Raw genomic sequence first — 22,730 nt, 5'->3', positions numbered from 1 at the left:
ATCTTAGGTTCCAGTGTCCCCCCCCTTGACAGGCCTGCACCACCCAGTTTCAGCAAGAATCCTGTTAAGTCAGTCTAGAGAGGCTCCCCCATCTTCATTATCTCATCACCCTTGATATCCAATCAAATTTATAAGCCTCTCTATCCTCCAGTCATGTCTGATCACGCTGGCCTGCCTTCTGCAAGAGTTCTGTCAACTTGGTTTAGCCAGGCTCCTCCTTTACCCCTGATGTTTCCTCTTAGTACTTTTCCACCCACTGACCACCCACCCTGCTCCTTGGCTTCAAATCCCCACTTGTCCATGCTATATTGGGAATTGATCCCAGTTGTATGCTGGGGTCCCTTTTCCCTCATTACAATAGTTCCTAAATAAAATCTGTTATTAACTACTGTCTAGCTGTTATTTTTCTTTGACAGGTCATACAACAGTTTAGGTCTCTTAGCTTAACTTTTCAAGAGGAAGAATCTGAACTGTTCATTCCAGCTTGTAAAAAGGTTCCCTATACAGAGGGAGAGAAGAAAAGAGGGATTTGGTACATATCACAAAACAAGCTGATGAATTTCTGGATGAAGCAAGTTCTCTAAGAAAAGGTGAGAGGGGATTGTGATTGGTCTTTTTATTACACTGCAATGTGAAGTATTGAAAATTCATGGAATATCAATCAAATAAATGGAATGGAAGAAAGCACAGGGAACTGTATTTTTGCAATATCCCATTACTTGAGAGAAATAATCTAATAAATGATCTAATAATCTAGTTGGAGCACAATAATGTTAAATGAAGTGTCTCTGTATTGAAAGTTTCTCATTGAGGAGTATTAAAGAAAAGGGGGGGATTGAAACCAAGCAGGACAAAAAAGCCCTTCCATGTCCCCAGTTTCTTGTTGGTAGAAAAAGGCTTTAGTCACTAGGTGTTCCCTGAGTTCCAAAGAGCACACTCAGTTACTGATTAGGGGAGTGAAGGAACATAGAAACAAAGGAATAGCAGTCAAGCAAGGAAAGTAATGATAGCTTAAACAATAGTTTAGCCATAAAACAGAGTCCTTGTTCCTCCTCAAGGAAGAGAGGTAGCAGTCTGATGCATATCTCTGAGCTATTCTGCAGAAACTAAGACACCCCTCCCCCTATCCAGGTGGAGAATGGTGACTACAGGCTGACCAAAAGCACATAGACTTCAGACCAGTTGGAACCAGAGGTTGATGTTTAAGATTCTGAAACATAACTCGTAACCTCACCACTAACCAACCAGAAGAAAGTCCACAAACTGCAACCCGCACCCCAAATGTTGCCTTTAAAAACCCTTCCCTGAAAGCCATCAGGGAGTTGGGTCTTTTGAGCACGCTGCCTGTTCTCCTTGCTTGGTGCCCTGCAAATAAACGCTGTACTTTCCTTCACCACCTGGTGTCAGTAGGTTGGCTTTGCTGCGCTGCGGCCTAATGGACCCAAGTTCGGTTCAGTGACGTTTATGTTCCACAGGAACCAGCTGTGAGCACCCAGCCAGCTCTTAGCAACACCCAAGTCTGGCTGACAGTACCAGGCCAACTCCTAGAGGTCTAGGGCTGCTTTTCTCTTTCTCATAGCTTTGTGACCTTAAGCAAGTGATTTAACTTCTCCATGGTTCAGTTTTCTCATCTCCAAAATAAGATTAAAAGAGCACTTACCTCTCCACCTCTTATGGTTGTTATCAGTATTGAGATAGCCCGTGTAAAGATTTTGGGATAGTGCTTGGTATATAGTCACCCCTCAATAAGTGCCTTTCAAAGATTCTAAATTGCACTCATTTTTTTCACACTTTATCATGTCTGAAATGGAGCTGTGGTCCAAACAAAGGCTTCTTAGAATGGATACAATGTAGTATTCTTATTTTCCAAAGGCTCTGGTTTGGGGGCCAATTCCTCTTCGCCGCCAACTGCTCAATCCACTCCTGGGTGAATGACTTTACTTTTCAACCTTTGTGAGTTTCACCACGTCTCTGGCAAATCCCTAAGGGCCTCTCTCTCCGCCAAGTAATTTCAGTTGCGCGTCTTCCCCAGCCAATACGATCGTTGGCGGCAGCACTCGGGAGCTTACGGCGGTGCAGCACCCTCACCGCCGCGGAGCCAAAGCGAAACCTGCAGGTCCCCGCCCGGCCATCAGCTGATGGGCCGCCCGCCGCGAAGACCGCCGCCGCCGCCGCTGTGCGAACATGGCGGCCGAGATCCACTCCAGGCCGCAGAGCAGCCGCCCGGTGCTGCTGAGCAAGATCGAGGGGCACCAGGACGCCGTCACGGCCGCGCTGCTCATCCCCAAGGAGGACGGCGTGATCACAGCCAGCGAGGACAGGTAGGGCCGGCGGGTCGAGCGCGGGGCCGAGGCGCGACGGGGGCGGCCCGGACTCCCGCCGGCGACCGGGTGTAGGGACCGTGGGGTCGGCGGCCTCGTCGCTTTTCTCGTGGGGACGTCCACGGCCCCCGGGTCCCGCGGCCTGTCGCCCCCGCCAACCTTTCTGGCCTCTGGGCCCCACCCCCGTCCAGGGTTCCCGCTTTTGGGTTCCCTAGTCTCGACCCCCACCGCGCCCCTCCCGCCCGGTATGCCGTACCTGGTTCGTACCTTCAGTCCGGGACACCTGTCCCTCCCGCGTCCACTGCGCTCTGCCAGCCCGAGACCCGCATCTCCGCCACGTCCCTCCAGTCTGGGACTCCCGCCCCCCCTCGCACTCTCCTTTGTGGGATTTCTCCCAGAGCTGGATGCGTCCCCTCCTCGGTCAGTTCCGAGCCGCTTTCTCTGGGAGCCGGGACTGGTGGCCGGTTACCGCGGGACCCGGTGCCAGTGATTCCCTTCTTGCAACAAACCTCCCGGGGTTTCAACGGTCTTCCTTCTGCTTTACGCTGGAGTTTACACCTCTGTGTCGCGCACACCGGGTCCCTAGATCAGTTATTTTATCACAGCAGCTCGGACCACCTGAATTGTTATTTACAAAATAGTTTCTTTTTTTTCTAAAAGTGACTCTCTTAAGAAAAAACTTAATAAGAATAATGAAAGATACTTTTATTTTTAAGATAACTTGATATTTGCACTATTAATGGAAAACCGGTTATCACTTGCCATAAGAAATTAAACTAAAAGCTAAAACATGTTCATCTGTGTCACCTAAAGTCAAATGTATCTTGTAACAAGACGTCTTGCCCACCGTATTTTGGGAAACACTGATCTGATGCGATTTTCTCATTCTATCCAAGAGGAAACTGAGGCCCATGGAGAGGCACAGAAATACTGGTGATGCCACAAATGCACCCCAGGATTCCCCAGTCCAGCTCTCTGGTCTTCCCAGGGCTGTGTGATTGGATTGGAGAGAGGTTTATTTGTTTTAAAACTTTGGCATTCTTTTAAACCCTAAAAGTTTAAAAGGTTAGTGGCTTTACTGTGGGAATTTGGAGGAAACGACTGATGTTATTGAGAGAAACTGCGTTTCCTTGCTGCAAGGAGTGGTCTTAAATGGTGATATTGCAAAAGTGGAAAGGCTTTCTGGAAGAAGGAAGGTACTGCTGTTCTCTTAAAGCTGGAGGCCTTTTGTAATCTACATTTGAAGTAAGTACGTTTGGGGGCCTGTCCCAAATGGAAAGAGGAAACCTGAAGCCCTCAGGGCCTCTTTGACCTTTGCATTTTGCTTTTGAGTGAGTTTATTGTGACCTGGCAATTTACATGTAGCTGACCTTGGTGGGACCTGGGTGTGGGTGCCTCACCAGGATGGGAATGGGAGAGAGAGGGATGCGTGAGCCACAGGGAGAAGAGGGGAATGTAAAAACAGGCAAAGGACAGAATAATGATATTTGCATGATATGAACATAGATGCAGGCAACGCTTTATACAAGTTATCTGTCTTTATTCGGTAAAATATTTTATTCATGATTCGTGTGTTGGGTCAGTCGCCGAATATTTGAGATTATTGGCCAGGAGCAGTGCTGATTAATGTTTTATGGAAAGTGATTACTTAGCTGCTCTGGGACTGAAGTGTTCTGGAGGAGCCTTAGATCAGCTCATTTTGTCACTGGGGCACAGCAGGGTCCTGGCAGATGACTGGACCAGGCGAGGGTAGGGGCCTCAGGTTTCTAATTTGTGTTTCAGGCCCATGGACCGTCCTGGAAGGTAGGACACTCTTTTCAGGAGGTGCTACACTTCATGAGATTTACGAAAGCACACGGCTATGGGGTTTTTGTTGTTGTTGGATGTGGTGGTTTGTTTTTACATTGTCATAAATGTGTCATATTCTTCAGTCATTTACTTATTCACTCATTTCTATATTTAGCAATACTGTACTTACTGAGTGCCAGGCCCTAGAGATAGAACAAGGATCAAAAGTCATAGCACCTGCCCTTATATAACTTTGGAATCATTGATTTTATGGCCTCTGACCTGATAGAACCAGCCTGTTGAGGAAATAGAACACTGACCACCCTAATTCATCAAACAAGCATTTATTGGACACTTACTGTGTGCTGGGCCCATGCTAGACCGGTGGGTAGAAAAAACTGATGCTGAAATTGTTTTTTCCAAAGGGCTAGGTGGTGTGGTGAAGAGATGGCCATGTGCTCTCAACTTCCTGGGTGCTGGGGAGACACCGAGGAAGGAGTATCCTTGGGTGAGGGCTGGGTTTCAAGGAAAGCCTCCCCGAGGAGAAATCACTGGAGAGAGGAGTGGTCTGTGTGACCCTCGTCCAGGCAGAGGGAAAGGACAGGAGAATTTGGACTTTAGTTTGCAAGCAGTGGGGGACCATCAAAGAGTTCAAAGCAAGCAAATGACATGATCAGAATTTGTACTTGAGAAATAACAATAGTTAACCTTTTAAAAGTCCCTTTCCTCTCTCAGTACAGAAGTGGACCAATGTACGTGACTGCATCCAATCCTCACATCTCCCTGTGAGGTGAGTTCAGTCACCTAGTCTTATCAGCAGTTCCAAAATTCTAGGTATTTAAAAAGTCAAATGTGCTTTTGTTTGTTTTTTTGTGTGAGTTAGGCCTGAAAACTCATTGGTGCTAAAACTTGACCTATATAGTTGAGACTATTTGTAATCTTTATTTGTCCCATGTGGTGTGAATATTCATTTGTTTCACTGCAGAAATAGCAATGCATTTAATTGCAGGCGCTGCCCCAGGCCCCACTGGGAGTTTTATGGAACATTTGGTGTAAGCATCTTATTGTAACGGGCATTTGATCATGTAGAAAACTGGGGCACAAAGGACATTGAGTAAGTACCCAAGGTCATGTAGCTAGTAAATGATAGGACTGCGATTTGAACCCAGGTCTGACTCTGAGGCCCCAGTTCTTTCTGCCATGGCCCTAGTTCTACACATTTGGAAAACCTGAGTCCAGGCAGTGTCAGTGATTGTCTACTCTGACAGCAAGTGTAAAATGCTAGGATTCTGCCTTCCACCCCCTCCCCGCTCCCCCTGGGGACATTTGGCAATATCTGGAGACATTTTGGTTGTCATAACTGGGGGAGGGTACTCCTGGCATCTAGTGAGTAGAGGACGCTCAACATCCTTTGACGCACAGGACAGACCCTCATGAAAAGGATTATGCAGCCCCAAATGTCAGTAATGCCCAGGTTGAGAAACCCTGGTCCAGGCTTAATGTACTTGTTCATCTGGTCTCTCTAGACAGTGGTTCTCAAACTTGAGTGTGTGTCAGAGTCGCATGGAGATAAATCTTGTTAAAACACAGAGATTCTGGTTCAGTAAGTCTGGGGCGGGGCCTGAGAGTTTGTCGAGAGTTTACTTGTCATGACGCTTGCCTGTGGAAACCCACGGGGAGAGAATACTCTTTACATTTTGTCCTCTTTTTTGTCAGCTTCTGGGATGTATTTGCCTGGAGTCATTTAGATATACCCACCTATTTCCCAGTAAAACCAAACTATATATATGATAGAGCTACATACAGAGAATCCCCCCCCACCCAGGGAGTAATAAACCATTGTGGGGTATTCAGCTTAATTCCATCGGACCTGGTGTCACTGGGAATGGTTTGGGCAGTGAGCTTAGGGGTCTAATCAGAAACCTTCAGGGGTTACTGTGCCATGAAGGGTTAACAGAGAATGGCACTACTCTCACATGCATTCATTTCTATTTTGTTGAAGTAATAAGTACCCTACGCTCTTTTGCTTAAACTTCATTCTTCATGAAACCTTAATTAGTATTTTTAAATTTTAGTTTTCAGTTGCTTGCACTTTGGAACTAGAATATGTGAGCATGCAAAGTAGAATGATACATTTGTAAAGTGAAAAAAAATATTCTTGAGTCACTGGAGTATGACTGTCTTTCTGGTCAGGAGACTGACCAGAAAATAAAAGTAATAACCTCAGTATTACGTTTCAGAATTTGAACCGCAGCAGTCATTTTCCTGGTAAGGGAAACAGAAAATGAGACTCTGCTTTCAGGACAGAACTGAAATGTGGTGAGGCAGCAGGAATTGATTCCCTAGACGCGTTTGCTTTTTGAACTTCTTTGCTGTGAACTGCACCAAAAAATCAGACAGTCAGTTGGTTGAAAAGGATAGATAGCATTTTTTAAAGATAAAAACTTTATTAAAAGCCTTATCAATAAGTTAAGGCTGTGGGCCTGCTGTCTTCATTTTTTGGAAAATAGGGTTTGGAGAAAAGCGTGCTAATACTATTGCTTCAGGGGCCTGTAGGCCAAGGTTGATTTCTGCAAGAAACTCAATTTTGTCTGGCCCAAGTCAAACAAAGAGATATCTCATATGTTTTAAGATATTTTAGGATGTTGCTGTTAGGCTGGTAAATAATAGAAATTATAGAAAATCAACTTTTAAAATATTTTTGGTGGCATCTTCCTTTTTTTTTTGTTACACCAGCTATTTAATTTTTTGTTTCCTTTTAGACATTTCTAAGTATATTAAGACGGTTTAAAGGAAAAAGTGTGTATTTAGTAGCTGTTCACATGGAAACAATCTTAAATAAACAACTTGATTTTTAAGTGTTATGCTTAGGAGGAAACCTGGCGTAGCTGGAAGTTTTTAGTTTATACAGAAAACCAGAATGTTAACCACTGTATTTTTGTTGTCATGCAGTGCCTAAAAGTAGACTCTTTCGTTTGTGTTATAAAATAAAGTGAAGAAGTGAGAAAGGGGAAGCCTGGGTGGGAGAGCATTTATTCCTCTGTCGTTAGAGTAGTTTTCTTTAGATAGCTCATCTTTAGATGAGCTATCATTTTAGATAGATCATTTTCCTTTAGTTAGATCATTTTCTTTTTATAGCATAGTTTAAAACAGATTCTGGGTCCAGAATGCCAGAGTTTGAATCCCAGCCGTGTGACCCTGGGCAGGTTACTTACTCTCTCTGTATCATAGTTTTCTCATCTGCAAAATGGAGATAATAAAGGCACCTACCTCATAGGGTTTTGTGGGAATTAGATGAATTCATATGCAAAGCACTTTGAACTGTGCCTGGCACAGATAAAAGCACTTTTTGTGTGTTGGCTGTTACTGTTTTCGTTCCCATTTATTTTGCATTTAATTGCTTTAATCTCATCAGAAGCTAAAGATGTCTGTGCTTACTGTGTCTGTGGGTATGTATGTGTGTGTGTGTAAATAAAATGAAATTTCTCCTGTCTGAATAGAATAATACCGTTTGGGGGGTCACTTACACACCTAAGTTCTTATAACTGTCTTCGAGTTATGCCTTTTCATCATTTCCATATTTGGTCACTTACAAGTCACGTCAGTCATAAGTTTTCCCTTATAAAAATCTTTGCCCTGCTGTGTTAGGGGGCGCCAAGGCCACCGCCAATTTCCTTGACTCACTAGGACTGTCATTATACAGTCATGCTTACGGTCCTGATTTATTATTATGGCGGGACAACCCACAACAAAATCCATGAAGGGAAAGGCGTGGGGTGAAGTCTAGAGGAAAGCAGGCATGAGCTTCCAAGAGCCCTGGCCCTGTGGAGGCAACTCAGGAGGTGCTCTCTTCCTCCAGCAGAGAGTTACATCACATGTGTGAAATACCTTCTACCAGCAAGGTGGCTGGAGACTCAATACCCAAGGCTTTCACTAGGGGTTGGTCCTGAAGGCAGCCTCTGCCTCACACGTGCTGCAGTTCCAGACTCCCAGAAGGAAAGCATGTGGTCAGCGGTCTCTCAAATGTTAGTCTGAGTGAATCAATAAACAAATAAACCTGGTGGGAATGAAGAAGCATGGACCAGAATTGAAAACCAGGCTTCTCCCTTACGGCCCCCAACGGCGCTTCTTTTAGGTTAGTTTAACCTTGCATTTCAAGACTTCTAGGCTGTGAACAGAGTTTGAAACTTTTTATTTTTAATTCAGGAATCAGTGTTGCGTGGACCCTACATTGACTGACTCCATCCTATTCTCCTGCCCCGGCTCCTCAAAGGTTGTGGTAGCTTTTACCCTCCTGGGTGGCGCAGAGGTCGCAAAAAATAATTTTGATGCTAACAAAAGCCTAACAGCAGGAAAAGATAACAGCAAGAGTGGTTCCTCAAGTAAAAAAGAAAACATCTGCAGGTAGAAACCCAGCCATCGGGCTTCTGGAGCAGCGCTATTCATTTAGGGGCTGGCGCAAGCACCACACAAGTCAGGTGGCCTTCCCTCCAGGATAAAAGTCTGCCTGTGACACGGGCTGCAGTCTGAGAGTCTCCATTGTCATGGACCCTTGAAGCTGCCCCGGATTCCTTCCCTGGACTGTAGAAGGGGGTGGAAATTTTAATTTTTTTAAACCAGTCTGATTCTCCTCTGTAGAAAGAGGCTAGTTTCCCTGCCTTTCAGTTTAGATAATCAATTCAATAAAAATCTAGTGTTTCCCCCCTTTGTTATCAAAGGAGAAAGGCTGCTTTCTGCCGCAGTAATGAAGAGGGCAGAGTTCAGGAGACTTGGCTGGAAGGAAACTGCTGTTTATTTGATAAAAGCAGATTGTACCATATCCTTTCCTCTCCCTCTTAGGCTAACATTTTAATGTTATAGAAACCAGCCAGGCTACCAGAATTACACATTTTTGTAGGTAACCCTGGAGGTACTGTCAGACTAGGAAAAAATATCCTTTGTAGTAGGTAACACAAATGTTTGGTGATTTACCAAGATATAAAATAGCATCAGTGATCCTAAGAGTGACTGGAAAATCAGATTTCCCCAAACTTACTATTTGTTCAGAGTTTAAAAGAAATCAGGCCTGGGGCTTAATTAATTTGTAGCATATGCTATACTCTGTATTCTTTTAAATCATTTTGTTGAATAACCCCTGTGTATCAGTTTACAATTTAAAGATGGTTAAATTGCTTTAATTTAGCTATTTTGGGATGATTAGGGGGGTTTTTTGAGAACTTTTTTTTTAAGTTTAAAAAAATATTTATTTATTTAGGCTGTGCCAGGTCTTAGTTGCAGCACATGGGATCTTTAGTTGTGGCATGCATGTGGGACCTAGTTCCCTGAACAGGGATCGAACCTGGGCCCCCTGCACTGGGAGTGTGGAGTCTTACCCACTGGACCACCAGGGAAGTCCCCTGAGAACTTTTTTAAAAGAGCTGGTTTTAATCATCAAAAAATCTACAAACAATAAATGCTGGAGAGGGTGTGGAGAAGAGGGAACCCTCTTGCACTGTTGGTGGGAATATACATTGATACAGCCACTATGGAGAACAGTATGGCAGTTCCTTGAAAAACTAAAAATAGAACTACCATATGACACAGCAATCGCACTACTGGGCATATACCCTGAGAAAACCATAATTCAAAAAGAGTCATGTACCACAATGTTCATTGCAGCTCTATTTACAATAGCCAGGACATGGAAGCAACCTAAGTGTCCATTGACAGATGAATGAATAAAGAAGATGTGGCACATATATACAATGGAATATTACTCAGCCATAAAAAGAAACGAGATTGAGTTATTTGTAGTGAGGTGGATGGACCTAGAGTCTGTCATACAGAGTGAAGTAAGTCTGAAAGAGAAAAACAAATACTTTATGCTAACACATATGTATGGAATCTAAAAAAAAAAATGGTTCTGAAGAACCTAGGGGCAGGACAGGAGTAAAGACACAGACGTAGAGAATGGACTTGAGGGCACGGGGAGGGGGAAGGGTAAACTGGGACGAAGTGAGAGAGTGGCATGGACATATATGCACTATCAAATGTAAAATAGATAGCTAGTGGGAAGCAGCCACATAGCACAGGGAAATCAGCTCGGTGCTTTGTGACCACCTAGAGGGGTGGGATAGGGAGGGTGGGAGGGAGAGGCAAGAGGGAGGAGATATGGGGATATATGTATATGTATAGCTGATTCACTATGTTATAAAGCAGAAACTAACACACCATTGTAAAGCAATTATACTCCAATAAAGATGCTAAAAAAAGAAAGTGATACCAATAAAAAAAAAAAAGGGCCGGTTTTAGAAATGCTGATGTGTCGGGCGAGGTGGAACTTGGCCTCGTGATTTTACAGAAACACTTGTGTGCTATTTGCATCTGTTTATCAAAGTGTGGGCATGATTTTCAAGGTAAGCATACCAGAAAATAATATGTATTGAACCAAATGTATGCTCTCATGGAGTGACAGGTTTGAAAATGGTATTAATCATGACTTAACACGAGATGCCTCCTGTTTTGAGAGCCAGTGAGTTTTAGAAGAAAAATCATGCTTTGAATCTGTCTTTGCTCTAGTATGTTGTAGCTTAAGCAGATGAGGCTTTATAGACTTGGTGATTTCCTGAAGTATATTTTTAACTTGCTTTCAATCAGCTCTTTGAAAGAGTCAAACAAAGGGACTAGAAGAAATAAAAGGGGCTCTCTGCTCCTCATCAGGAATGTCTTTGAGCAGATCACAGATTAATCTCCCTGGAATAAGTACTTCTTTCTTAGTCAAACTTTTGGTTTTTAGTCTGCTTTTTATGTATCTGCTGTAGTAAGGTAAAAGAACATACAGAACTACTATCCTTGATAGGATGAAAATATTGAATAATATTTAATTAAGAGTAATGACTTCATTTATGCTTTTACAGTAATGTCTTCAGTTTCTTGGGAATCAAATTAGCATCTGAGCAAAGTGAGGATCCTAGAGCTCAGTTAAAAGTTAAAGTGGACTTACGTGTTCACTAAGTACTTTGAAATTCTTGACACTTGGTCAACGCCAAATGCTGTTTTTATTTCCAGTTTTAAGGTCAGATTCCTAACTATTCTTCAAGATATACTGCTTGGGACAGATGGCATTGTATCAGTTAGCTATTGCTATGTCGCAAACCAACCGAAAATTCAGTGGCTTAAAACAACAAGTGTTATCATTGATCATGAGCCTATGGGTCACCTAGACAGTCCATCTAGTCACAGCTAGGCTCACTTATACACGTGTTGGCCCTGCTCATCTTAGCCGCAGCCCTGTGGAGGACGGCTTCACCTGGCACAGTGGGGCTCTCTTCTGTGCGATCTCTCATCCTCCAGCAGGCTAGGCCCTCTTGTTCATGTAACCATGGTAGGCTTCCAAGAGAGGGCCTCTTTACTTAGAGCTGGCGCTGCATTGCTACAACCACGTTCTTCTGGCCAAAGCAAGTCACAAGGCAGCCCATTTTCAAGATCAGAGAAGTAGCTTCCACCTCCTGATGGGAAGAGCTACAGAGTCACATTGTAAAGGGCATGGATGCAGGGAGGGGTAAAGAATTGGGCCCATTTTTGCAACTTGCTACCTCAAGCACTTAACATATTGAATCGTATACTGTAGTTGATCTTGAGGTAGTGAGAGATTTTGTTAGAATCACTGTACGTATTGAGCACAGAAGTCAGGATTTTTTTGAGCTAAGTGAGAATTTTGAAGTTAGACCTGGACTTTTCCACATTCTGCATTTATTTGGAGAAAAAAAGGAATTTAATGCTTCATGTTTCCTTATTGTTTAGGAGTTGCTGCTTTGGAGGTTAAAATGTGGAGTTTTCTGAATGCCCTTTAAAAAATTGTTCTCTATATTAATTAATTACCATATAAAGCTTCTTTGCTTTGATTTACTTTGGTATTGTTTTGAAATGTGGATTTTCATCACCTTCTGGCAGAATAAGTAGACAGAGTTGGAAAATCTGATCCAGGCTGCTGTTGGTTTGTTTGATTTTAGGACTTTCTCCCTCCTGACCTCTGCCTCCCTAAGTATAAAATGGAGGTCTTGGCTGTCATCTTTGCCTTGCGGGTGTGGCATCATGTTCTCAACAGACTTTTCTAGATTCGCAGTGCATATGTAGAAGGCAGGAGGTAGCGTCTGTGCCACTGGAGCGCTTCTCTGGGAACTTTGAGAAGTTAAGCGGGGACACATTTGTGAAGAGGCACGGTTTATTGCCCTGTATCTTTCAGGCCATCGAGCCCTGTGCCTTTTGGTGTCTTCTCTTTCCTGCCTTTCTGCACTGGACTTCTTTGCCCAGCTCTGCCCATTCTGCCTCTCTGCTCACTGCTCCCGGGGCGTAATTGATGCTCTCGAGGCCCCGTCCACCCAGCACCTCTAGCCCTTGTGTCCAGGCCCTCGTCACTCCTCTGCACTGACCTCCGTGGGTGCAGCGGATCCCCTGACAGACTCCATGGGGGCACAGGGCCTCTTAGACTCTGCCGCACTGAAAAAAGGAAAGTGGCCGAGCCCTATTTGAAACTGCCTCTGATTCTAGTGCCCGCAGCGGCGCCGGAGCTTCAGTCTGACCCCTGCTTTACTACTCACCCTCCCTTGCTCTCAGTGGTTAATGATTTAACGGGCACACTCCCAGGGAGTGGATGGTTTTTACATTTAGAATTTGAGATAGGTACACTTGAAAATCAGACAAGATAAGTCCTTATGTGCCTCAAGGCTTATGAGGAGGTGTTTAATTGTTGGTGGCCCTGCTGTTTTCCTGCTTCTCAGCTGCTCTACATCTTTTCTCTGGGAACCCCCCCCCCGCCCCCCAGGAACCAGAGTCCTTGTCTGCCCCAGGGGCGTGTTCCCTTCTCTCCTTCTTTCTGCCCTTCATCAGCCGCCTTGTCCTCCCTGCCCAGCCTGACTCAGCGTAGTTATGGAATTTAGTTCTATCATCTTATATTAAGCTTAAAAAAAAAACAAACCAAAAACGGGCTTCCCTGGTGGCGCAGTGGTTGAGAGTCCGCCTGCAGATGCAGGGGACATGGGTTCGTGCCCCGGTCCGGGAAGATCCCGCATGCCGGGGAGCGGCTGGGCCCGTGAGCCGTGGCCGCTGAGCCTGCGTGTCCGGAGCCTGTGCTCCGCAACGCGAGAGGCCACAGCGGTGAGAGGCCCACGTACTGAAAAAAAAAAAACCAAAAAACCTTAATATATTATAAACATTTTTTCATGGTTCTATGGTCTTCATAACTAATTTTACTGACTATATAGGCAATTAAATTCATGTGTCATTAATCCATTTCATTATTTAACATTTTCCCCTAACTTTACTCCTTTGAATAATGCTCATATGAACTTTTTAAAATATGTAGTTCTTTTTTGCATCTATTAAAAAATTTCTTCAGGATCAATTGCCGAGCCTGGAATTCCTAAATCAGTTTATTGTTGTCGTTATCATCATCATCATTGTTATTATTGTTATCATTATGATTAGGCAGGAAACGTGTCTCTCACTATATGGAGCAAAATTCTTGCCAAAGAATTAGCTCTAGTGCGCAGTGCTGACAGAAAATCATGAGAGCCCTAGAAACAGCATGTTGTTATTGTTTTCAGCTGTTCCTTTGCTTGGCCCTGCCCGGCAATACATTTTAAACACATTTCAGTCTGAAATATTTAAAATAAAGAAATACAATCCAACTTTGGCATTTCATTTATTTAGAGAATAAATAGATGATGATCCACCGCGCTGAACAACGAGACCAATAAGATGATGGTTTGATGTGCATACAGTGGGGCTATAGTCTTACAGAGAGACTTCCTCTCATGTCTCCATGGAAATCGCTGCAGCCCTACATGAGTTCATGCTTCTCAAACGAGGAGGGCAAAGGAGACTAATGGTGCAGCCCTCCACAGGGACAGCAGGAGCGTGGGGAAGATTGAAAAGCACTTACAGTAGTGTAGGCTCTGAAAGAAATGACACATTTCCTTTCTAAGTACCTTTTGGAAAAATATCAGACTGTTGTTTTCAAAAGAACTTAAAAATAGATCTTGGCAAAGATGAACATGTTTCTAAGGTTGTGGTGTAAAGAAAAGATTTTTTTTCCAGATTGACGCAGTCTTGGAACATCAAACAAGATCCCTCTACTAGAAAAATGGGTAGAATAAGCAGCAGGCAAAACATAAAATGAGTTTAGGTGAGCGGGTGTAGGTTGTCAGAATAGTGAAGGAAAAGTTAAGCTGTTTTACTTCAGTCAGAGAGGGACTTAGACATTCATCTAGGCAGAAAATACTGTGCTTTTTGGAAAAATAAAGCCATCTGATCCTGACACTTTGGTGATTATATCGTTCATTAGTATCATCCTAGAGGGTTTTTTTTGTTGTTTTTTTGGTTTTTTTGCAGTACGCGGGCCTCTCACCACTGTGGCCTCTCCCGTTGCGGAGCACAGACTCCAGACGCGCAGGCTCAGCGGCCATGGCTCACGGGCCCAGCCGCTCCGCGGCATGTGGGATCTTCCCGGACCGGGGCACGAACCCGCGTCCCCTGCATCGGCAGGCGGACTCTCTACCACTGCGCCACCAGGGAAGCCCATCCTAGAGTTTTTAATAGTTTGCTTCTGTAAAATGTTACTAAACTGTTTAATTGTGACTAGTAGATTTTGTTTCCAGTTTTCTGAATAGTAAATTTTTTTAGTTTGTGGAATTTGTTGATTTTTAAAAATAAACAGCCCAACTTAAGCCTGTTTTTTAACCATTTTTTTAAACCAATGAGGCATGTCTGACTACAATACAAAACAAATTTCTATATTACCTAGTAGAAATTATACACCTTTGTTTAATATCATAGTTTCTTGAGAGTACTGGAGTATTAGGAGTTAAATTTAATATCATTTTGATTTTTATCTCAGAAGTGGGAGATTTTAATGCGTCCCCCAAGGAAGGGAAAGAGTTTGGCTCGAAAAGAGAAGGAAGGGAATTCCAGATAGAAAGTGTGAGTACAGAGGTAGAGCCAACTCTCAAGGTCAGTTGCCTGATTCCCAAGCAAGGATGATGGTCTTCTCTCAGCCTGGATGTGATAAATAATTTCCAAATGAAACACCCCAAGAGATCATTTGTCTTGCCAATTTCCTAGTGTGTCAGCTGGGTGCAGACCAAATGGTAGTAACTGATGTTTGTCCTCCAAAGGAAATAATACTGTTTCAAAGATGCTGGGGTCTAGGTAGGTCCCGTTTTGACCTTGGACTAAGCTGCATGAAGTTAAAATTTGACTTTTCCAGGTTAGATGATTGGCTGGAAGAGACAACCTTTAAGGTTTCCCACTCACAGTGACTTCTGTGCTGTCTGAAATCACTCTTCTTTCAAGAGGACACAGGGAAAAGCATGTGCCTCTGAGGCCTCCATTGAGCTACCAGTGCATTCATGACCCACAACTTTTGGGGGTGATCTGGGGGCTTTTAGGCTACATCAGCATTCTGGTCTTTAGACCCTTGAAAAACCAGACAGATAGGTTTAATCCCTTTGAGTGAATGAAGGCGCTGTACGGTGCTCTCATCTTCAAGTACCTTGGCCTTTGCTGTCCTGTCTTTGCAAGTGGAGTAGAATCCTTTAACAGATTTAATGCTTAGAGGTGAGTTGGCCTTTGACTTCTTATAACTCCTGTTTCATCCCCTATGTTGAACATAAGTAATGAAACGTATCCATAAACATTCTGTACTAAGTAACATAAAATATAGTCAACAGAATGTAATATTGTGTTAGTAGTTCAGGCCTAAGGATCATCATTATAAGCTTCTATTGATTAATTTAGGTGAGGGAGGTCATGCTGAAATGGTACCCATCCTGCGGGTACTGCCCAGATGAACTACTGCCTAGAGAGAAAAGTCCTTGGTGGAGTGGTGAGGGAGGAGGGATTAGGACATAACCTGAGCTCAGCATATTTGGGGCATCTGAGGTTGAAAGCTTGCTGGGATGTAGGATCTGGGTCTGGGAATCATAATTACGTCAGTTGAACCCCTGATTTGAGACAACAATTGGTGGGCTCTGAACACAGGGGCAGTGGGATGCATGGTTCCTTGGGAGATGTAGCCAGTCGTCGACATGCCCGAGGTGGACCAGGGGGATGAGCCCACCACATAACCTGAAAGGAGGCTGCACTGAGGCATGAGTGATGAGGGCTGGACGGTGGTGAGCATGCTGAGAACAGAGACAAGGGCCAGTGTCCCAGGTAGGCATTACTGCTTACTTCTTTAAAAAACAAGCAAAAACCTGCAACACCGTTATCACACCTAAAGAAATAAGCAGTATTTTCTTTTAATATATTTATTTATTTATTTATGGCTGCACTGGGTCTTCGTTGTTGGGTCTTAGTTGCTGCGCGCAGGCTTTCTCTAGTTGCTGTGAGCGGAGGCTACTCTTCGTTGCGGCTTCTCGTTGCGGTGGCTTCTCTTGTTGCGGAGCATGGGCTCTAGGCGTACAGGCTTCAGTAGTTGCGGCGCATGGGCTCAGTAGTTGTGGCGCACAGGCTTAGTTGCTCCGCAGCATGTGGGATCTTCCCGGGCCAGGGCTTGAACCTGTGTCACCTGCATTAGCAGGCAGAGTCTTAACCAGTGCGCCACCAGGGAAATCCCCATTAAATATTTTTCATCGCTTCATTTAAATGGTTTCAAACTAGAAAGATCTGTTCCATGAAAAAGTCTTAACCTCTGAGGTTTGTGGAAGAAGAAAACTAAATAATCATGAACAGTAACCAAGAACCCACAAATAATAACAGTGGTTTAAAACGTTACCTCAGAGAGTGTCAAATTTTGATTTAAGATGTCGAACTACAAACAGTAAAAAGTATAGGTCTGTTCACAGATGCTTTAGTCTGATCTTTCTCTCTCTTTCCCTTTTAATTTTGGTTGTGAACTGGAACTTTCTAGGACTTCCTATCACAATATAGGTACTCCTGAAGGAGTCTGCCTGAGTGCCTTGCCTTGTGAACTTCGTCACGTAGGATCTTGTTTAATGGTGCTTGAACGAAGAGACAGTGTCTGAGAGTCTTCATGGTGTCCCACGCAGACACAGTGTATGAGTACCTGTTTGCTTGCAAATAGCAAAGGTTACTCAGATTCGCTTAAGCCACTGAGGGTGTTTATGGTGAGGATGCTGGGGCATCTGCCTCATGGAACCCAAGTCTAGGGAAATAGCGGCCTCAGGAGCAGCTGGCATGGGGGACTCTCCACCTGGACTGTCTCCAGCTCGCTACTGCTTCTCCTCTTCGGTCGGCTTCATTCTTTGCCTTTTATTAACGTACAAAATTCTCCAGTCCAACTTGCAAAATGTGTGACGAGAAGCAGTCATTTCAACTACTGGAGACATACTGATCTATTTCTGTCTCTCCTGGTTTCTGAGTTCCCAGGGAAGGAACTGACTGATCCCATTTCTGGTCTGGCCAGTTGTGATCAGAGGTGGTATGTAGAGAAAAATTCTGAGGGATTCAACTTGGCCAAAGGTTCCATCATGACCAGTTAGCAGTGGCTGGAAGATGGGTCGTGTTTTACAAATGGCTGTTCCTACACTAAGGCCTGTATGGCCAGTTCACCTTTAAAATAGCGTGATTCCCGCTGTGCTGCCAGGTCGTCTTCTTTATTTGGATGAATGAAAGTCAACATCTAGTCTTTATTTTCTTTTATTTAGCTCTAATCATTTACAGTAATCTGTAAGATCTTAAGTACAGCTGGGCAGGTTCTGAAAGATGCATACACCCACGTCACCTACTCCCCAGAGCCTTACCATGGCCCTAGAAGGTTCCTTCACATCCCTTCACTGCATTCTGTCCTCACCCCCAGCAGTAACCACTATTCTGATTTTTATCCTCATGGACCTGTCTTACTTGTCTTGAACTTCAAGCAGAATGGAAACACAGTGTCAACATTTAGCCTTACTGTATTTTAGTTCAAGGTTGCAGCCATTAATTCAGTGCTGGCTGTGGGCCAGAATCTGTGTTGCCGTTAGAAATACAAGAGTGTGACAGAGCTGACAATAAGGGACACTGAGACCGGAGTCATGGCGAAGGCAGAGCACAGCTGTGCCGGAAAAGGCAGTGAGTGTCCTACTCTGAAGAGGAAGGGGCCCGGAGCTTCCTGGAGGTTCCATGAGTGCTGGAGAAATATTCCATAGTGTTCTTCTGAGGTGATAAGCCAAAGGATTAAACTTTGGCTGTTTTGGTCGTGTGTCATTTTCCTGCCTGTGTCCAGGATTTCCTCATCTCTCTGTGTGCGTTCTGGTGAAAGGAGAGGCTCAGAGACGGGTGTGGAAGGATTTCCTCCCGGGGCCGAGACGACTGGGAATTATCTGCGAACGAGCAGTGGTGTGGGCTCTGCTTTGTACGCACGTCTCTCCCGGTTCTCCAGGAACGTTTTCTTTCCACTTACGTCTACGACTCTCATTTGGCCGAGACAGCCAAGCGACCCAGTTTGCAGTTTGTTGCCAAGAAAAGTAGTTAATAGTTCTCAGCTTTCTTTGTATATCATTATATATATAATGAACATTTTCCATATTATTAAAGTTATTTAGAATCCTGACTCCTAGTTACTGCATAACTCGCCATGCATGGACATACTGTGGGTAACTATACAATATGTGCGTGTGTATGCACATATATACTAGTATAAAGTATACCATGATGCTCTGTGTGTGTATTTGTCTAATTTTTCCAGTTGATTAATGTTATAAGGTCAATGGGAAACAATACTGAAAATAAAATAAAAAGTTTGCCTGGAGCAGAAAAGAAGGTAAAATTACTAAAGACTACTCGTTTTCTTCTTTGCTTTTCTCCACAGAACTATCCGCGTATGGCTGAAAAGAGACAGCGGTCAGTACTGGCCCAGCATTTACCACACAATGGCCTGTGAGTAGCTGTCTTTGAGGATTTAAATTTCAAAATTCCTGATTAAAAAAAATGCCGCTAGATTTCAAAATGAGCTTCTTAGTTGCCTAATACCTCTGATAGGCTGTGTTAAACCACAGGGAGACTCCCTTTCTCTTGCGAATGAAGCTGGGTCTACCGGCTTAAGTGAAGTGGACTTGAACAGAAGTGGAAAGAATAAAAGGAAGAGGAAAGCCTCCCACCTCCTCCATTTTCCTTTGTCTTCCTTTTGCCAACTTATATTAGTAGTAACTTTCTTCTTAGTAATAGCTGATATTGACACTAAAGCAGGGCTCTGAACACTCTGCCTTCTTAACTGGCCTTTTGTGCAACTTTTTCATAAACTCTGGATACTGTTGAGAGATTTGGTCCAGGGCACAACGCATTCTAAATGGAGATTTTTCTCAGTAGTCAAATATGTTCTAAAAATAAACCCTGACGATAAAGCTTTTGCATTGAGATTTTAGAACAGCCCTGAGATGTAGTGATATAAAATTACATTTAAATCCAGCCCTTCCTGCAGATCTAAGCAGCTTTGCATCCTTCTTTCCCACTTCTCCATCCTTTCTTGAAAAAAGTGCCTGGATACCACCCAGGTCCAAGCTGGGGTTGTGTCCTGCCCCCCCCCCCCCCCCCAGTGGCCACACGGAAGGCATCCGTAGCTGCTTATTTCCTGGTGGTTTTGGTCCTTAATGAGGGCTTTTCCTCAGTTAAGGTTTCAATAATCAGAGGATCCCCTAGGAAAAGACAAAAGGCTCTGGAGCATGCTTGACAGTTTGCTAGTGACGACTGTTACGAAGTTCTCCAAAGAAGAGTGTTTGCTAGTTCCAGACGCTGTGGACACTGTTCATAGTTCCCTTAAGAGTTATTCCAGGGGCCGTGGAGTTTCTTACAAACACAGAGCTGCCAGTTATTCAGCAAATTCCTTATATCAGCTTGAGTCATCCTTCCAAGCACCTCCTTTCTTGGCTAGCACTTTCTCATTTGCACATTTATCGCAGGGTACGTGCAGGGTTTAGATCCTATAAGCATTTCCACAAATAATTAGTAGTTTATCAGGATTTTCATTTGTTCTGCCTTCTACCGACAGCTTGGGCAGGCTGGTTATCTTCTCTATCTTGATAACCATTCAGTGAAAATGAAGTGGACTCTTTGGAATACTGGTATAAAGCTAACTATTATAAAAGGAACCAGAAAACTTTACCATGTGCAGTGTGTTAAGACTACCTGAAACCCTAATCATGATTTACTATGCCAGGCAGTAGTACCTCCCGTCCTGTGTCCGTGTGTGTCTGTAGATTTGTCACCTTGGTTACGCAGTGTGAAATAGGAAGCGGCTGATGTCTTGTGAAGGTGCTTATGGAGCCCATTTGATAAATTTACTTTGGGATTTTGAGGGAGCAGGGCAGAGGTAGGTGGGATACTCTGGGCCTCTGAGCCTATCCTTTACCCAACTGAAAAATAAAAGGCTTCTCTTAGACAGTTAACTCCTTACTTCCAGTGACCCAGTGATAGATCTGATAGCTGGGAATAGCAACAGCCTGGGGACCTGCTACCTGTGCTGGGGGATGTTTTGCCGTCTTTGTGGACAGTCCTGCTAATGCTCTTGCTGTTATCCCTCCCTCCTCTCCATTACCCCGCACTTCATAATCTGGCCACAGCTCAATCTCCTGAGACCTCAACCTTGGAGTTCATGCTCTTAAGAACAGAGAGAGACTGAGGTAGATTTTTGTCCAGTGTTTAGTTCAGTGACTCCTTGGCTTGTATTTCCCCCAGATATTTAGTTCACTTTGTAATTGATTTCTCCCCCAGGGCACCAGAACCTAGCAGTAGCAGTGCACACTCTTCCTTGGCTTTTGGGTCTTGGGCACATGGCTTTGCTTTCTCTCTTGCCATCCCTTGCTACCTTGGCCTAACTGTACCCTCCAGAAGCAGCTTCCGGCGCTGTGGCTGGAAAGACTAGTAAAAACACACCTCTGCTGCGGGTGACTGACACTTTCATGTTTGTATCTACACGTATGCAGCCTGTTGCTTCCAGATGCCTCTTTGTCACCTCCATCTGGAACAATGTCTACTGATGAAATTGCAAGAACATTGCCAGAAGAAAACGGAATGAATGAATTTTGAGAAATAACTGCTTGTCTGTTTTATTTTAAAATTAAATGTGAAGTCTGAGAAGAGAAGTGCCATGTTGGTTTTAAAAACTGTCTGCAGATTCCCCAGCTGAGGCCATTTTAGTGGTCATCCACCAGTTTGTTTCCTGTGACCTAACAGAGGTGATCAGTAAGCAAACCTTAGAATGTTGCTGTACGTGGACCAATTAGGATTCAGAACATTACCTCACATAACAAAAATAACTTTCAGAATCTGCCTTAGCTGAAGAAAAATGTAACTCTTAGTTTCTGTATCTACTATGTGCCTCATGCATTTTTGTCTTTTGGTACTATGTTATGAAATCATCACAACAGCTATATAAGGTAGATGATATTTTAACCATTTAGTAGACAAGGAAACTGAGGCCAGAGGTTGGAATTCCAGTTCATGCCCACCTGACTCCAAAACTGTGCTGCTCACCGCAATATGGGGTGGGTCCACAAACTTTTTCTGCAAAGGGCCAGACATAAATGTTAGGCTTTATGGGCCAAACAATCTCTATGGCAACTTCTCAACTCTGCCATCGTAATGTGAAAGCAGCCATAAGGAATACATAAATGAAAGAGCCTGACGATATTCCAGAAAACCCTTTGTTTACAAAACTGAAGTTTTAAGCATATGATTTTGGACTGCAATGGTGCCTTTTTAAAAGGTCACTGATTTGAAAGATGATTTGTGTTTTGCTTATTTATAAAACTATGTGGGGCTTCCCCGGTGGCGCAGTGGTTGAGAGTCCGCCTGCCGATGCAGGGGACACGGGTTCGTGCCCCGGTCCGGGAGGATCCCACATGCCGCGGAGCAGCTGGGCCCGTGAGCCATGGCCGCTGAGCCTGCGCGTCCGGAGCCTGTGCTCCGCAGCGGGAGAGGCCACAACGGTGAGAGGCCCGCATACCGCAAAAACAAACAAACAAACAAACAAAAGAAAACTATGTGAACATTCACATTAAAAAATATATATATGTGTAGTTTATCTCAGTAGAAGCTTCCCTTCTAGGAAAAACGCCAGGACATTTTTAGATACACAGCAAACTAGCGAGGCTTTTTTTAAAAAATATGTGAGAATTCTCTAGTCTTATAAAATTACTCAGCACATTGTAATTTTTACGCAAAAGATTTTAACATGTTTATGTACAGTTAGTTATAGGATTGGGCATAAAAAGAATTGAAAAGAAGCTTAAAACTAAAGCATTAAGATTTAGTACCAACTGAAAAGCAAGCAAAAATGATGACAGTGAATCTTTAAAATCATCAAAGAGATTTGATTTCTCAAAGATAATTTTATGCGTGGTTATTAAAAAGCACTTTTTATGAAGATACATATATCTTTGTGGTTATAATTCTTAAACATGATTGTTCTTTGTAGTTTGAAACATCAATATGGTGGATAAGGGTGTACAAACTTGTAGTCAGTTCTAATTGTTTTGTGTGTAGACAGTTTTGGTCTCTACATTTCAACGAGATAGTTTTTTGAATGCACCTGAAATGGTCTGATCACACAGCTGTGTTTCTGCCTTTGAGTACGACTCAGTTTTGTAGTTTATTTTCTTCCTTTGGTGGAGAATATCAGCCATTGTAGTTAGAGAACTTTAA

At 43.7% G+C, this 22,730-nt stretch overlaps 1 protein-coding gene across 3 annotated transcripts in view; it reads left to right on the top strand.

Annotated features, from left to right (window-relative positions):
• The first annotated feature begins 2,044 nt into the window (after positions 1–2,044).
• WDFY1 (WD repeat and FYVE domain containing 1) overlaps positions 2,045–22,730 on the top strand; it is a 47,224-nt gene continuing 26,538 nt past the window's right edge. The window contains exons 1-3 of one of the 3 annotated variants that reach the window (XM_033426635.2): positions 2,045–2,321; positions 4,850–4,899; positions 18,901–18,968. In XM_033426635.2, coding sequence (XP_033282526.1) covers positions 2,139–2,321; positions 4,850–4,899; positions 18,901–18,968 — 301 coding nt within the window. In that variant the 5' untranslated portion in view covers positions 2,045–2,138. Of the gene's footprint in view, positions 2,322–4,844; positions 4,900–18,900; positions 18,969–22,730 lie in introns of all 3 variants that reach the window. The other 2 variants (XM_049711909.1, XM_004262646.4) reach the window with 2 other exon arrangements.

Source organism: Orcinus orca, chromosome 7 (assembly GCF_937001465.1).
Source record: "Orcinus orca chromosome 7, mOrcOrc1.1, whole genome shotgun sequence".
Lineage (NCBI taxonomy): Eukaryota > Metazoa > Chordata > Mammalia > Artiodactyla > Delphinidae > Orcinus > Orcinus orca.
The sequence above is the reverse complement of the archived record's forward strand: the minus strand, read 5'-3'. Positions and strand labels throughout refer to the sequence as shown.